General features: G+C 45.5%; 1 protein-coding gene across 4 annotated transcripts in view; it reads right to left on the reverse strand.

Annotated features, from left to right (window-relative positions):
• Positions 1 to 17,240, reverse strand: part of Ube4B (Ubiquitination factor E4B) — a 244,571-nt gene that overhangs the window by 154,562 nt on the left and 72,769 nt on the right. For 2 of the 4 annotated variants that reach the window (XM_037420066.2, XM_075890893.1), the window contains 3 exons: positions 13,726 to 13,790; positions 12,766 to 12,880; positions 1,082 to 1,222 (listed from right to left, as the gene is read on the reverse strand). In XM_037420066.2, the coding sequence (XP_037275963.2) occupies positions 1,082 to 1,222; positions 12,766 to 12,880; positions 13,726 to 13,790 (321 nt within the window). Of the gene's footprint in view, positions 1 to 1,081; positions 1,223 to 12,765; positions 12,881 to 13,725; positions 13,809 to 17,240 lie in introns of all 4 variants that reach the window. The other 2 variants (XM_037420059.2, XM_037420054.2) reach the window with 1 other exon arrangement.

The following is a 17,240-nucleotide window of genomic DNA, read 5'->3' on the forward strand; positions in this document are numbered from 1 at the left end:
TGCGATTGAGGGGCATTCACACTTGGCCTAAAAGGGAGCGAAAGTGGCAAAAATCATCATAAATTCACTTGCTCTGCCCCCTAAGCAACTGGAAAACCATTCTGGGAAGTCGACATGAAAAAACCCAGTCCTGGAGCACACACAGTTGAGGAGCAAAGCGAAAGTGCCAGAGCACCCAAATACCCTGCGCGTGCATGCCGAAAACATTTACATTCGTTCTGCCCCTCATATGCCACCACCGCTGTCGCCTTTGCCACCTTGAGGATTCATTCCATTTTTCTCCTTTCCCGAACTTTCAAATTAATGCAGAGTTCTAGTTATGCATGAATTTGCACCTTTTCGAACATTGCTTTGAGAGATACGCCACCAGAAATGATACCAAGCGGACACCTGCAGCGAGTAATTCAGTTGCCTGAGCAAAAGCGAGACATGTTGGGGCATGCCGGCTCACAGCTGCTGCACCTTCTTCTACTTCCGGTGTTCTCCAAACCAGGTTCTCGATGAAAGCGTCCCTGTTGAGGCCGTGACCTTTGTTATGCTGCGCAGATATTTCGCAATTGTGCCGATACGAGCCACTGCCGACGGCTTTGCCGCCACGTTGAGTTTGCGATTAGTTGTTTACATGATGTGGTTTGAGCCGTGCCGTTGCTGCGTGTAGTGAAGCAAAAAGGCGATATGCTACCCCGTCATGAAAAAACTGGTCTAGAACAGTTTTTTCTCGCGTCAGCCTCACGACATGCTTTTCAGGCCACTTAGGTGGGGAAGCAAGGAAAATTCCAATGAGTTTTGCCGCATTCGTCTGCTTCGAGGCAATTGTGCATTTGTATAATTTGCAGTGGCTTGGAAAACCATTTGTATAACATTGAATCACAGTGCATTTTATATAACGCAGTCCATCCAAAACAACCTTCAAATTCTAATCAACAGTAATCGTATCATTGAGATTCTACCGTATCTTGAAATATGTTACCCTAAAAAAAAAGAAGCACAAATGTAGAGGTGCCATTTCTTTGATTGCTTGTTCCATGACACACCCGTGAAGCCAATACAGCCAAACCGAAATCAAGCTGTTGGCCTTTACCAGCTGGCAGACAGGCCATCCTCCCTGAAAGCGCAACTGCGTCAGCTCCACCAGAGCAGCCAAAGGGGAATGGAGCAACTCCGATTGTAGAGAGCAGCTGCGCATGCGCTCCACCACACCTCGCACCAGGGGAACAAAGACCTGCATCCCAAGCATGGCACTCATCACACTCTTGCCAACCCCAGACATGTTAACGTGCTACAGGAGACGACAAAAAATGCTGAAATTAAGTACAAAAATACTAAAATACTGCTTCATTTAGCAGAAACAAACTTAGATGAATTAAATACAAGAGAAACATATCACAAAAGAGGCACAAAATGTTCTTATATAACAAGGAAGTGGAGGGGTGGGCCTTGTCCTTACTCTAAAAGTCTTTATGAAAGGCCTGTTTGCGGCACTTTCCTGGGTGATACTGGGCATATCTTGCGACAAGGAACTGCTCCACAGTCTTTTTTGACATGGAGGCATGAAACTGAGTGAGCACCTTCTTGACCTTTTTGAACACTCTTTCACACTCTGTGCTGCTATGCATGTATGTTAGGAACACCAACATGAATTTCGAATGTTTGGCATGAAATTTAGCATATCACAAGCTACCATCCACTTCTCATAAATTAGGGACTATCTGCTGTCGCTCATCAGTTTGCTCCTCCTCAGTAACTTCAGCCGGTAGTTCCTCGAACTCTAGCAAATTAATTCTATGAATAATTTCCACCACTGGCTGAAAGCACTCACGATCAAGATGCGCTGACGTATTTACCCAGCGCCCTCACACACTGATTGTATCCATATGAAACTGACAATAAATAAATTCTAAATGTGTTAAAAAATTTCAGACGAAGCAAGATTGACGACGTGAATGGGTTAAGATTAGACCAATCCTTCATGTCATCGACCTGATAACACCTTGTTTCACTCACATTTAAAACACGACATTAACAAAATGGCCTGACGTGCAGCCAAGCAGTGTAATGTAAATTGTGTCAAGCAGTGTAATGTGAATTGTGTGGTACATGTTATGTATGCCATTATTTTCATGTTATAGTTTGTCATTCATTGTCCTCATATCATAGGTAGCAGAAAAGCTGCAAACATATGAGCTTTTCATGTAAGTCACGCAGTGCATGAAATGCAAGTCATGATTTTTATGTTATCATTTGTCATTCATGTTCGACATTTAGTCGTCCTCCCTCTCTACTCTATCAATTTTGGTGCACACCAATCTAACAAACCCGGCACGAGTACACCATGAGTGTGGAATGTAATGCCGTACATCGCATACACATAATTCATTTCATGTTATCACCTGCCATTTCCCTTCGTTATACAGCCCTGTTATTCCACACCAAATTTGGTATACATTCATTTAGCGACACTGCCACGTGAGCACAATAATGTAGACAGACAGACGCACAGATACACATATTGCCACGAACGAAATAACAGACAGCGACGAATCGATGTCTTGCTCGCCCTCAGACCAGGAAGCAAAATCCTCTTCTTTCTTCACTTCCAAGCGATTCCACCTACAGTTGATGGCTCATACCCGTTACCTGTGACATTATGTTCTCTTAATGCGGCAATACTCGCATTACCAGAAGCATTGCGCCACCAGTGAAAGCGTATTAGTGGAGTGTACAAGTGTCAACTGGAGTGTTTGGAAGTTAGCTATTTGTTTGCCTGTGTACCACTGCACTTCATGCAAAATTTGTGTTCTTTTTGGTGATGGTTTCTTTGTCTTTGCAGATGTAAACAATTTGTATATTTTTCGCGCTTGTACTTTGTGATGACTGTCATTTCACTACATTTCTGTTAATGTACCACCTGCATGTACAATCTGTATGCCCACCTGCTATGGTCTCGGAATGAGACTGGCAGTATTGAAAATAAATAAATAAATAAATAAATAAATAAATAAATTATTCCCTCTCCTCGAAAAGCATAGTCTCGATGCTGGTAATGAGGGTTGAGAAAAAAAAATGAGAAAGAAAAGATGCTACCATGGAATCCAACAACTGCGTCGTAAGGAAAGAAAAATGGGCTGGTGTCATAGAAGTACTCAATAAAGAAAGGAGTTACGACACACGACAATCAAAAAGAAATGAAAGTGACAAAAAATAGTCATTGCATGGTAAGTAAGTCCACGTTCGATGGACGACACAAGAAATATGGCTTAAGCCTTGGCACATTTACCACACCACTTTGTGGAAACCGACGGGAACGTCTTGAGGTGCCCTCAGGGAGAACTTCGTACGTAACGTCACTGAGTCGGCGCAGAACTTTGTACGGGCCGAAGTAGCGCCGCAGCAACTTTTCAAAGTGACCACACTGTCGGATGGGAGTCCACACCCAAACTTCATGTTACTGTCGGTGTGTAAGGTTGTAGCGGCGTGCGTCAGCAGTTTGGAGAGCTTGGATACGGCATCGGGCGAGTTGACGGGCTTCCTCGGCGCGTTGAGCGAACAAAGCAGTGTCCACGTTGAACATGCCGAAGTTGTTGGGAAGGAGCATTGCGTCAAGCATTGTAGTGACCTCTCGACCATGAACTAAGCGAAATGGAGTGAAACCTGTACTCTCTTAGACTGCTGTATTGTAAGCAAAAGTTACGTAAGTGAGTATATCATCCCAGTTCTTGTGATCAACGGCCACATACATTGACAGCATATCTGCAATGGTCTTGTTCAATCGTTCAGTGAGTCCGTTTGTTTGGGGGTGATAACCCGTGCTTTTCCGATGTTCTGTACCACTTAGTCTCAGCACTTCTTGAAGCATCTCTGCGGTGAAAGCTGTACCACGATCAATAATTATCACAGTTGGCGCTCCGTGACGAAGTACGATGCTGGTGACGAAAAACTGTGCGATTTCGGCTGCGGTAGCTTTGGGCAGGGCATTTGTTTCACTGTAATGCGTTAAATAATTGGTGGCAACCACAATCCACCGGTTTCCAGACGAAGAGTTGGGAAACGAGCCGAGCAAGTCAGTGCCAATTTGATGGAATGATGTTTTTGGCGTGGCGATAGGCTGTGGTAGTCCTGCTGGTTGGACAGATGGAGTCTTACGGCGTTGGCAGTCGCGGCATGTGCGGACGTACTGCTTGACTGTCTTCGCTAGGCGTGGCCAGTAGTATGAGCGGCGAATTCTTTCGAATGTGCGCGTGTAGCCAAGGTGTCCGGATGATGGTTCGTTGTGACAAGCATGTAAAATATCGTCCCAAAGCGAGGTCAGCACAACCAGTAGGTAAGTAGCCTGGGTATGGTCGAAATTTTTCTTATAGAGGACTCCATCCCTGATGCAGAACGAGGCCAGCGAACGTGCGAAGTTTCGAGGAAGGCTGCATTTTCGGCCTTCGAGGTAGGTAATCAGCGGGCTTAGCTCTATGTCGTCGCGTTGATGTTGAGCCAAGTCGGTTGCTGATACAAAGGAAAGGAATGTATCGTCCTCTTCAACGTCCACGTTTATACTTCCAATTGGCGCACGTGAGAGACAGTCAGCATCAGTGTGTTTGCGTCCTGACTTGTGAATGATTGTAACGTCAAATTCTTGCAGCCGAAGGCTCCAGCATGCTAGACGACCGGAAGGATCTTTGAGTTTGGCGAGCCAGCATAAAGAATGGTGGTCGCTAACTACCCTGAATGGTCAACCGTACAAATAAGGGCGAAACTTTGTTAAAGCCCAAACAATGGCTAAGCATTCTTTTTCTGTTGCAGAGTAGTTTTTTTTCTGCAGATGATAGTGTTCGACTTGCATAGGCAATCACGCGCTCTACGCCATTTGGCCATTGAACCAGTACAGCTCCAAGTCCGACGTTGCTGGCATCCGTATGTAGCTCTGTGGCAGTGTTGTCATTAAAATGACCGAGTGCAGGTGGGGCTTGGAGATGGTTTCGTAGCGTGTCAAAGGCGTGATGCTGATAATGACCCCAAACAAACGGTACGCCGTCTTTCGTAAGTTCATTCAGCGATTCAGCGATTTTAGAAAAGCCTTTGACGAAGCGTCTGTAATATGCGCAGAGTCCCAGAAATCGGCGGAGGTCGCGCTTGTTCGTTGGGACAGGAAATGCGACAACAGCTTTCGTTTTCTCAGGGTCTGGATATATACCGGCGTGGTTGACAACGTGACCAAGAAACTTCAGTTCCTCGAAAGCAAAGTGGCATTTCTCAGGTTTGAGAGAAAGTCCAGCTGTTCGAATCGCCTGAAGAACTGCCTGTAATAGCTGGACGTGCTGCTAAAACGTATCCGAGAAGACGACCACATCGTCAAAATAGACCAGACAGGATTTCCATTTTAGCCCAGAAAACCCGTGTCCATCATTCTTTGAAAAGTAGCTGGCGCCGAGCATAAGCCGAAGGGAAGGACCTTGAACTCGTGAGTCCGTCAGGAGTAATGAAAGCGGTCTTTTCGCAGTCGCGCTCATCAGCAGAAATTTGGCAATAGCCACTGCGTAGATCCATGGAAGAAAAGTAACAAGCATTGCGAATGCGGTCCAGCGAGTCGTCTATTTGTGGTAAAGGATACACGTCTTTCTTCACGATCTTATTCAACTTTCGGTAGTCGATGCAAAATCGCAGGGTACCATATTTTTTCTTTACTAAAATAACAGGGGACGCCCAGGGACTGGTCGATGACTGGATGACATCGTCCTTGAGCATCTGCTCGACCTGTTGGCGTCTAACGTCTTGTTCTTTCTGCGAGACCCTGTAGGCATGCTGTTGAATGGGTCTCTCGGTAGGCTCGGTGATGATACGATGCTTGGCAAGCGGTGTTTGGTTCACTTTCAAAGTCGTAGCAAAGCAGTCCCGAAATGAGCCGAGTAGCTTCTAAAGACGTTCCCATTGTGTGGACGGTAGATCCTGGTTTACGTCGAGAGTGCTTGCAAATGTCATGACGGAATCGTCGCATGACGAAAGAGCAGATAATGTTGAGGAACTAGGGACGTCGGCAATATCCTCAAGGTATGCGATCGCAGTGTGTTTGGTAAGGTAGCGATACTCCTCGCTAAAATTCGTGACTAATAGGCAAGCCTGCTTTCTCCTGGGCTGAACAATACCTCGGGCAACGCAGATTTGTTGTGCAAAAAGTAGGGACAAATTTCCTTCTGCAATTACAGCATCGGGGACGCCTTGGTCACATTCAACGTTGATAAAGAAGCTGCTGCGGGGAGGCAGAGTAACAGATTCGGAGGGTACACGTAGGGCAGCCTTCGACAAGCGGGCGTTTTCCGGTTCAGGATGAAACAAGTCCTGGAACGACACCTGCAAGTCTCGTAGGTCAATAATTGCGCCGTGTTCGCAAAGAAAGTCCAGTCCCAAAATGAGTGGACAAGAGCACACAGGTAATACGAGGAAAGACCCTGTGAACGTTGAAGCATGGACTCGAACACGGGCTGTGCACATTCCAGTCGGCGTGACGAGGTGGCCCCCTGCCGTGCGCAACAGGGTTCCTTGCCAAGGGGTAGTTGCCTTCCTCAGTTGGGATGCCAGGGTGCTGCTCATAACCGAATAATCGGCACCGGTGTCGATGAGGGCAGTGAGGACGTGATTATCGACGTGTACGGTGATGTCGGCGGAAACAGTCTTACGACTTTCGGAAACGTCTGGAAAGTCAGAACGGTCTTCTTCAGGTCTTTGCGTCGAGGGAGGCTCTTTGACAGTTTGTTGGAACGCGGCTTCACCCCAGGAGCCGCGGTTTGTAGTTTCCCCTGAGGGGACCCGGTGACCGGCCTCTGAAAGGAGCATAAAATGACGAGGGAATGCTAGGCGACGTGGGGCGGCGAGGTGATGGTGATTGGGGGCATTGACCAAGGTGAGGAGCTTGCTGGCCCATAAGGTACGCTTCGATGTCGCGGGGACGCTCACCGTAACGCGGGCACTGAGCATCAGGGTGAAAGCCACGGAGACCAAGTTGGCGGTACTGGCAATTGCGGTAGATGTGACCCGCTTTGCCACAGTGGTACCACAGTGGACTGTTCTCTGATGTACGCCACACGCTGGCCTTTGTGGCGTTCTGCCGCGATGCAGACGGACGATAAGTTGGTGCACTCTGAAACCTTGAGGTGGGTTGATTGATTGATATGTGGGGTTGATATGTGGGCTCCGGAAATTTCGACCGACCGACCGACCGACCGACCGACCGACCGACTGACCGACCGACCGACCGACCGACCGACCGACCGACCGACCGACCGACCGACCGACCGACCGATACACTCAAAGTCGCTGAAGTTCGCTAAAAAAATGCTTCGCATTCAAAAAGAAAAAAGCAAGATAAAGATCATCCAAATAGACAAGTCTTCTTAAGGCATGCAGTGAAATCTTGGTATAACGAACTTCGGGGGGCTACGGCAATTATTTCGTTATTTTGAAAAGAAGTCTAATTTTTTCTTGTTCTGACGTGTGCTGCACAAACTTTGCAGCGCGAAGGCTTCCAGCTAATCCACACTCCTGTGGTGCGATTCGGTTCTTTGGTCACAACAGCCTGCTTTTCGCCTTCCAGTTGCCGAAGAATATCTACTTTCTCGCTTGACGAAAACTGCTTCCACTTCTTCGTCGCAAGCTGAGACGAACTTATGTGTAGTAACGCCACAGTGCGAACGCGATAAGTAATCACCGAAAAGAGGTGAGCACGACTAACAAACCAGGCCTCCTACAGCGCATGTAGAAGTGACAAAGAAAGAAAATCCTGAAGTGTCGCGGCTGTGATCGCCTCTTCCGGGCAAAAAAATGCTAGAAAAGAAAATTCCTCGCATTTCGTTTTCTGCTCCCTCGCTGTCTCAGGTTTTCCGCACCCATGCTTCCTGCTTCGCAACTCCCACTCTGCCTCGCTGATTTGCCCTCCCGTGTTGCCCTCGCCCCTCGCCTTGGCGCTTGTACACCTGTAGCGTCGGTGTTTCAACAAAAAGAAAGAAAAGAAAGTCACCCTTTCTGATGTGTCCCCTCCCCCCTCCACACCGTCCCGGGCTCTCCGAGAAGCAAGGCGTCTTGCCGTCTGCTTGCGTACCGCTTCGGTGGCCGCGACGGATTTCAAAACATGAGTCGTAGTACTGAGGCGTTAATATAACGCAAAACTAAATTAACATTCATTATTCTGAAAAGTTCAGTATTCTGAAGTACGTAGTAGTGAAATAATTTTACATTGAAACTATTAGCACGTGGTGCGAGATTTTTTAAATGTCCATTAATCTGAGAAGTTCGTTAATGTGAAGGTCGTTCTACCGAGATTTCACTGTATAGTGTTGCGTGGCAGGAGCGTACAATCACGCCAGCTGTCTGCACATAAGAATTGTTAAATTAGTGGGCATTTTAAAGGCTCATACAAAGCAATCAATGTCAACGGCTGCATATTTTCCCGTTTGCCTAAGCGATGCATGGTTGACCCCGTCCTTAATTTACAAAAGGAAGAAATATGGCGTAGTGGGCGATTTGCAACTGTATTTGCATTCTAAAATACTTTTAAACTGCGAATGTTATGCGTGCTCGTTTTTTTGCGGCATAGTTGAATCATCCGCCGAGAACCAAATTCAAGCTAGCAATTGATGACATTGAAGCACAATCACGTTATCGCATTCTACTCTTCAAGGCAGAGCTCAAGCGTCATCCAAATTTTCATCCAATAGAAAATTCCACACATGAACCAATTAAATAAGTTTCATGCACAGAAAATCACACTGAAAGGAACAATAAGTAGGTGTTAATGAGTGCTGATTCATTATTACAGTGTGAGCATACGAAATATTGTCCTAGTACAAGTTCCTTGTTAGCATTTAGCCGGGGTTATAGTACCTCGGTATTGGTATACAATAGACAAGCTTTGTTTTGTCCTTTGCAATGTTGAAGAGCCGTTCCCCATCAAGCGCTTGAGGGTTCTGCCATGTTGTACACGAATGACAACAATGTCAATTGAGCTAGTAAGAGTGAGGGCAGACTCAGTGGGTACAACAAGAATGTATTGCTGGATGTACGTCTATTGTTTATTGCATGACCGTAGTTATCGATGCAATGGCTGTTTAAATGAATGACAATAAAAATTTCAGTAAAACCCCGATTATAAAACTTTTACGGGACCACCCAAAATCGTCATATAACCGGGCGTTTATAGATCACGACACTCAGCCTTGCCCGAAAAACAAGTACAGACTGCCTAAATAAGCCCACGGCACGACCTTTTGCCTCTGCAATGAGGGTAGATTAAATTATTGTTACCAGTAGTAGCTAATGACAGCAATAATTAGTTGAAAGAGGTCCAAGCAAATCTTTATTCTCAGCCTTAAAACAATCAAATCAAACGCGCAAAATTTTACCAATAAATCAAGTCCGAAAATTGCCTGCGCGTGAAAACGAAACCAAAACCATGTTGCCATGAGCCTCTCATTAGAAGACTCAGAAGCAGTGTCATCGCTATCGCATAATGGGTACGGAAAATGAGTTTAAGTACAATGCATTTGTGCGTTGTAATTTGTTCACTTGTGAAGTGCAACTAGTGGTGTCTCGCTGTTACGAACGTTGACGTCAAGTGAAAGAAATTTTGTACGGCGAAAGCAGCTGCGTGCACTTATGCGTGCACAAACCAGCGACTGCGAGTGTGACAGAGGCAGCCGTATGTCGACCAAGAAATGTTTTGACGGACCAAAAATGTGAAATCAGCTTTTTGATCAGCTGAACCTACTCTACGTGGATAGAGCTTGACTACCGTATAAACCCGACTATAGGTCGAGTGGGAATATAGGTCGACCACATAAGTTCAGGTTGCCGAAAAAGAAAAAAAGGAAAACAACCCAAAATTTCCAAACGACATTTATTTGTGAATTGAGCGCACCGCACCGCGATCGTCAGAGCTCCCCTCAACCACCATTGCAACTGTCCGCATTCGTCAGACAAAGCACCACTGTCTTCTGAAGACGAGAGTTTGTCGCTGGCCGCCTCCTACAGTGCAATGTCTTCCATGCCATACAGCGAGTTGCTGATAGAACACTTGTTAAAAGCTTTTTCCACCATGAAATCTGGCAAGGAACGCCAGGCGGAAAGCACCCAGCCACAAACAGTCGCAAGCGGAGGCCTCTGTAGGCGGCCCGTCGGTGTCTTTGGGTTGTCGCCGGGCATCCACTTTTGGTACTCCAGTCGCACTCGGTCTTTGGACAGCTAGTTTAGCACATCAATCAGTTGGAGGGTGAATGTCATACCACCTGGTATCACGGCAAGGTTTATTTTTCTATCGCCCAGTGCGCCCTTCACAGCGTCATTTAAGTGACCACAAAACGCATCTAACACCAGCATGCTGCAAAGACGCAGCAGTGCACCTGGCTAACGGTTCTAGACTACTCGTATCCATTTGAGCATCATGGCCTCGTCCATGTATCCCTCTTTGTTGACGCGAACGACAACGCCGGGCGGGAACACTTCCTTCGGCATTGTCTTGCGTTTAAAAATGTTGAAGGGTGGAAGCTTTCTACCATCTGCCATGCATGCCAGCATGACGGCGAAGCGAGAGTGCTCGTTGCCAGTGGACAACAGCTTCATATCTTTGGCGCCATGCTGCATGATCATGGTCAATGAAGGCATGTCAAACCACACGGGGGTCTCATCGTCATTGTAAATCTGCCCTATCATGTAGTTGTTCTGCTCTCGAAGCCGGTTCACGAAGCCCTGAAAATTTATAAGCTTGTCTTCGAACTCGTCTGGAAACTTCTGACAGATGGATGTGTGCCACCGGAAAGAAAATCCTTTGTGCCTCATGAATCGACGCACCCAAGAGTTTAGTGCAGGAAACTCTTCTCATGTGAGCCCAGTTTCTCGAGAGAGTTCCACAGCTTTCTTGCCAATGGTATCCACGGTCACTGGCAGCGAGCACGCATGAACTTCCCACATAAAGTTCCCTAGCGTATTCTCCAGCTGCGGATGGATGAACCGCACTTCGCCCACGAAATTACATCTTCCGAAGATTGCACACTTGCAGCTTCCCTTTCTGCACCCTCCAATAGCGCACGCTTTTTTCCGATACCCCGAAGCGGCGCTGAGCAGCCATATTCCCATTCGCTTTTGCGAACTCAATGACCTCTAGTTTAAATGCAGCTGAGTACTGCCTTCTCGTACCGCTATCAAATTCAGTGAACGAAAAAAGACCACTAAAAATGAAAGAATGTCAAGCAGAGCGAGAAATTAGAACAGATCGGAGGCAAATCACGAACACAAAAAAACAGACAAGAGAGAAAAAAAAAAAAACAGCTATTGGATTTGAATGCGAATGTGGCCGTGCCCAGCTTCTCTTGCACATGCAAGCCACATGTTGCCAGACAGCGATTCACTGTCGGCTAGACACCACTATATAAGACGAGGGGCGACTTTAGCTCGTTGTTTTATTGAAAATATCTCGACCTAGAGTCCGGTTTATACGGTAGGTAATAACCCCGGATACGTATGCACGAGATTGAGGCTTATGTAAAAGTGCATGAACTTCCGAGAGAATAAATTTACCATTCGATGAAGATGACCATTTTTCCTGTAGTCCTTCTTGGGGTACACAAGTTCATATTTTTCACTCGTCAATGTTTGGCCGACATGCGATTCGAGTAAACGTGTTTTTTTCTTTCCGACGGAATCTGAAAGTCGTAAGATGTGGGGTCGGCGTAAAACTGCGTTGTATAACCAAGGTTTTAATTACATTGTTTCTATGGGGATTTTGCCAGGACCAAACCGATTCGTCTTAAAAAGCAGGTCGTCGCAAAACCGGGGGACATATAATCGAAGTTCCTCTGTATAGACTGATGATAGTCATGTAGATATCTGGAATGTTAAATAAATACCTGGACAAACGTAGCCGTCGAAGGGACCGGACAGGCACTACTGTGGCACCCGCTTTCATTACGTTTCGGACGTCTTCCCTGCTCCTCATTAGAAACCGCGTCTCTAATTTTTCCAACTAGTATTGGATGCTTCCAGTGAATATGCGCTTGTGTACTAGCACAAGTCGGTCATATACGAATTCGGGTCAGTGTGGTTCATGATTGCGGGATTAGTGTACTAGGAGCCTGTTCCTAATTGCTGCCAGTGAACAGGCTAGGCCTGGCTGATTCTGGCGTGAGGCGAGAGTATTATTTTCGTTGAAGTTTATAGTGTTGAGTAAAATCGTTTAACTTTGTTAGTCCATCTTCTCAGAGAAAATTTATATGATATGCACTTGGTAAACAAGAAACTCGGTATCATGGCACAAAAAATGTTCAGTGAACATATGAGCAATGCCCAGCCAAATACAATGCAAACAGTGCTGAGAAAAATACTTTAACAAATGAAGTATGCAATAGAACCCCTTATAAGAGACATGCACTGGGGAGCAATTTATGTCTATTATGTATATGAGGCCTCTCTTACAAGCAAGCTATCAAGTTTGCATTTGCTTATCTATCCATGATTTAATGTAGACACACTGGCGTCTGTTGCACTCAACCGCCTGTTGTATCAGTGTCTCTTACAAAGGGTTTTAACTGTACAACTGGATCAACTTATATCGATACTGGTTTGAAAAAGGTATTTATGGACGTAGTTTCCAATTATAGTACAGAAAAAATCCTAAATCTACTGAAATATTGCCATTATAACCAATAAATCATAATATCCGTAAACTTTCTAAGCAGGTTCATCGCAGGGCCTCTGAAGTAGCGATCTTTCACTGTAGTTGGATTAACCACTGACCTGGCGCATGCCCTCGTGATCACCAGCAGCTACTTCGAGCACGTCTTGAAGGAATCCACTGGGCAGTCGCTGCTCCAGCAGAGGATCCAGCAGCAGGCTTCGTTTCCAGGGGGCACTAACAAGGGTGCAAGAAAGACTGCATTATTGCCAAATGGTGCAGGGATGGCATTTCTCTCCTCCTCCTCACTTTTCAATGCAGTATAGTCGTTGTGAAACTTTGGACACAGTAATAATATTATGTAGGACACTTTCAAGTTCATGAAGTGCACTGGCTCGACCCGGATTACTGGCACAGACAACTTTAGCAGGCAGTGGCCTATCCACCTGAACCAAGAAGCGCATGCTCTGGATTGCCATAATAAGCGGCTCAGTCAGTGACCCTGTTGTTGGAAGACATCGCTCTAGACATGCACAGGCCTATCTCTCAAGCTGCGGAGGCAATCAGTTGTTATGTTTCCATCACCTAAGACTTCTTAAGGTCCACCAGACTCAAGCGAAAAGTGGTCAGTCTAGTGACATTATTGAATTACTATTATAAAATGCACTTTTTTTAAGGTCCAATACAGTGGTGAAGAAGAGGGGAGGGGGAGGTTCAGCTTACAGTCCTGTGAATAGAGTAACTTCGATTTGAGAGTGCTCAATAACCTGATTTGTATTAATCACAGATGCTTCCACATTTAATGCACATATATATTCTATAGAAAGGATAGGAGGAATATCTCAATTGGTAGAGCATCGGGCGCATTAGTAAAAGTCACGCATTTAGTCCCTCCCCATGGCAAGTTATCTTTTCATGCATTTTTCTCCACATTTGCATTCCAATTACTTCTCATTACATCCCCTACACTTTATTTGACATGATTGTCTGTTAGATCTCAATAATAATTTGGAGACGTTAGACAAGAGGGATGAAATTTTGCTTATTATGTATCGATGCCCAAACAGCCAAAAAGCTCTTACCTAGGTCCAGCCAGAAAGCCTCGCAACAGCAGCACGGCCAGCCGCACCACTTGCGTTCGCACCTCCTGCAACACCAGTGGATCCTGCATGCCCAATGCATTATAACTTATCCTTGTCCTCTGGGCTCAGCTCAATTACCAACAGCAAATAACAATCTTTCTCCTCTCTGAAACTGTTTTACACACACCTACCACTCATTATCTAAAACTTTTGCTACTACAACATTTAGAAACAAAGATACAGGTAAGGTTATTGTTATCAGACCTGAATTTCCCCAAAGTGTGTATACGAACAATCAATCCTAACAGCGGAACTGTTTAAGACCAACTTAATAAAAAAAAAAAGTCTGTGGAGCAATGATGTCACTCTGCGATGCCCAGCAGCCGCCTGTGCAGGTCCACGCTGGCTTCACTCTACCAAGCTGCTGATTCCAGCTGTGCACTACTGTGCATGTGCCGTGCGACAGAAGTGATGTCTTGGCTAACTCAGTGGTGTCACCCACAAAGTGAGATTTGGCGCAGTTTTTGAAGCAGCAAGATAGTAATTTTGGAAAATATTGGAGCACTTCAAAGCAACTATTTGGCCACCACTAAAGACTTCCAAGAGTTCTTGAACACATTGTTTGCCAAGCATAATGATTCCAAATAGTACTGGCATGTTCTAAAGAAGGGGGTTGGCAACCTTTTGGGGCAGAAGGCCAAGCTGCATAAAACCAACACAGCTTGGGGCCACATAGAAAGTAGGAGGAAGAGGAAAGGAAGTTGCAGGTAAAGCTTAAAAAATTCAGCGAATGGACAGTACTTTTTAAAAGTAAATTAAAAATCATGTTTACTTTGAGCAAAAGTCCCATTTTAGGTAAAAAGTGCCATGTCGGCGATGAGATAGGCAGTAGCAAGGAAAAGGGAGACGGGGTGTGGGCACATGTAGAGGACGACATAAGACAGCCGCCACGTGGGGCTTGCGAGCTGTCGATCCCTTCTCTAAAGTAATGCTACTGTAAACTCAAAATAAAATAAAACAAAAACAGTAACTAAATAGTTCAAGTAGCGAAGAAGTTTTACAGAGATCTGTACAGCAGCTGAAACAGCTAGGAAGATAACGTAAGATGCAGCAATAGCCCAGAAGAATCTCACATTCCACTAGTAAGAACAGGGGAAGTAAAGAAAGCCCAAGATAGAATGTAAAAAGACAAAACCGCTTGTGAGGATAAGGTAACATCAGAGTGTTGAAATATAGGGGAGAGATTGTGTTGGAAATACTGTTGGAAATACGAAGTGTTTCCTGATGGGAAGCGTACCAGCATCTTGGAAGAATGCCAACATCATCTTATTTCATAAAAAAAAAGGACATCAAGGACTTGAAAAAAAAAAAATCAGGCTGATCAGCTTACTCTCCGTTGTCTACAAGCTATTCACAAAAATAACAATAAAACTAAAACAATATTAGAGTTCAATCAACCAAATGACCAAGCAGAATTCTCTACAAGCTACTCAACAATAAGCCATATTCATACTATCAATCAGGTGGAGAAATGCAGTGATGTGATTGGCTGAGGCCATATTGGAGCAGATTTACAGGGCTCGGAAAAGCACCTTAGAGAGCAGGAAAAAGGGCTTTTGGAGCCGCCAAAAGTGTATTCTAGAGAAGAAAAAAAAGGTTTTTCGAGCTGCCAACAGATAATTTCACAGCTGGAATAAAAAATACCTTACTTGCAACCAGTAGCATAAATACAGCAGGAAATAAGGCTGTTAGGGATGCTAAAGGGTCATTGCGAAGTGAGAAAACGGAATTTGTGACAACTAAAACAGCTTAATAAAGCATAACTAAGAAGCATTTCATAACATTCCATGCACATACAGCTCAAACTACTGAAAGCGTAACTGCGCATACGGCATGACTGGCTATAAAACCCCCTTTTCTTACTAGCGTTTGTAATCCCATAAAACTACATGTATATGCATATCGCTTATTGTACAGCCCATAAGATAAAAGACCGGTTCTAATGTGGCTCAAAGAAGCGAGGCAATGATCGGGCTTTTCACAGGAGGTATGCCAGCACGAAGAGACAGCGACGAAGGCACTACGAAGGAGGAGGGAACACGAAAGAAACTAAAAAGAAGCAGGGCATGGGGAAGAAAAGAAGAAAGAAAATAAAAAGAAGAAGATTAGCCATGTAAAGTTTAGGTAACAGCGAAGCTGGCTGACCTTAAGTATTCAACGTAGGCTCTTGGCTGATGTTAGGTCTTTGCTTGGCGTAAACTGAGTAGAACCACAGCCTGTCCCATACTATGCAAGAGTGTCCAAGCTTCAGTGCCAGACCTAATCTGGAAATCTGGCACAGGCCTATCATTGCTGGTGCTCTGCTAGCACCACGGCATGCAAACACGACATGGCAACTGTCTCCATTAGTGGCCGTGGATTGGCAGCGGTGGCTGCTCTTCTGTGTATGCAGGGATGGGCAGAGATAAACACAGGTGGTGAGCAGCCAGTGCAGCTGTAATATGTCCCCCTCTAGCCACCACAGCAGTAACGGCATAAAAACTTTTTTGCGGACACCCAACGTTTTGCTTAGCTTCACTCTTGAAAACAATGCTTCCCGGGCACGCGGTGTGAAAACAGGTAGGCGTTGGAAAAGCCTTTGCTCCGGCCGCTTGCCGCCTGCTCCATGCATATGCTCCGTGACAAACAGCCTTCCCCGTCGGTGTCAGAAAATAGTTGCGCCGTCATTGAGTGCAATATCACACGTGCAACCTATATTTAAGTGTCAGTGAAGGCACTGTTCCACAAATGAAAAGGCTTCCTGATGCGGGCTCTCACTTTTCCCACTAGCAGGCGGGCTTGCAAGCTTGGCAGGCTTTAGTTCTCACAGCTGTTCTCGCGAACCTGTACCCAAACTTGATTCGGAGGGTCTTGCCCTTGGTTGAGTTCGTGAGAGCAGACTTGTTTGCACCCCATCTCACGTTTTCTAGCGCGGACTTGATAGGGCGGTGCGCCAACGGAGTTTCACGTTTGCAGTATATTGACCTAAAGAGCACTAATAGTGTAACTACCTTATGGATTGCAGCCGCGAATGTGCAATTAGGTGCTGATTCAGTGAAACACTCTGCAGTGGTGACTTTTTGAAAGAAGTAGATATATTGTCACGTGGTCATGATGTGTATGAAAACAGCAGTAAGCTTCCTGAAGGGGAAACACTTTATTCGGCCGAACCTGTGGCAATGAAACTGAAAGTCAGGTTACAGCAAGCAATACACGCTGTAAACTGTTATTGCCACACAAGGCGTCGGTCATCAATCAACTAATCATCTTTCAGATGTGCAGTCTTTTATACGTCACGCGTCGAACTTTTCAGTCTTGTCCCTGGTGGTCACGCAAGCTCTGGAATAATCTTGAGTGTTTACGTCCTGTGCACAATCTTAAGAAAATGACCCACTGCAACCAAGGAGCTTCTTGAACATTACAGCGTGACCTGGGACAAGTATTGATTGATATGTGGGGTTTAACATCCCGAAACC

The sequence above is a fragment of the Rhipicephalus microplus genome, chromosome 3 (assembly GCF_043290135.1).
Source record: "Rhipicephalus microplus isolate Deutch F79 chromosome 3, USDA_Rmic, whole genome shotgun sequence".
Classification (NCBI taxonomy): Eukaryota; Metazoa; Arthropoda; class Arachnida; order Ixodida; family Ixodidae; genus Rhipicephalus; species Rhipicephalus microplus.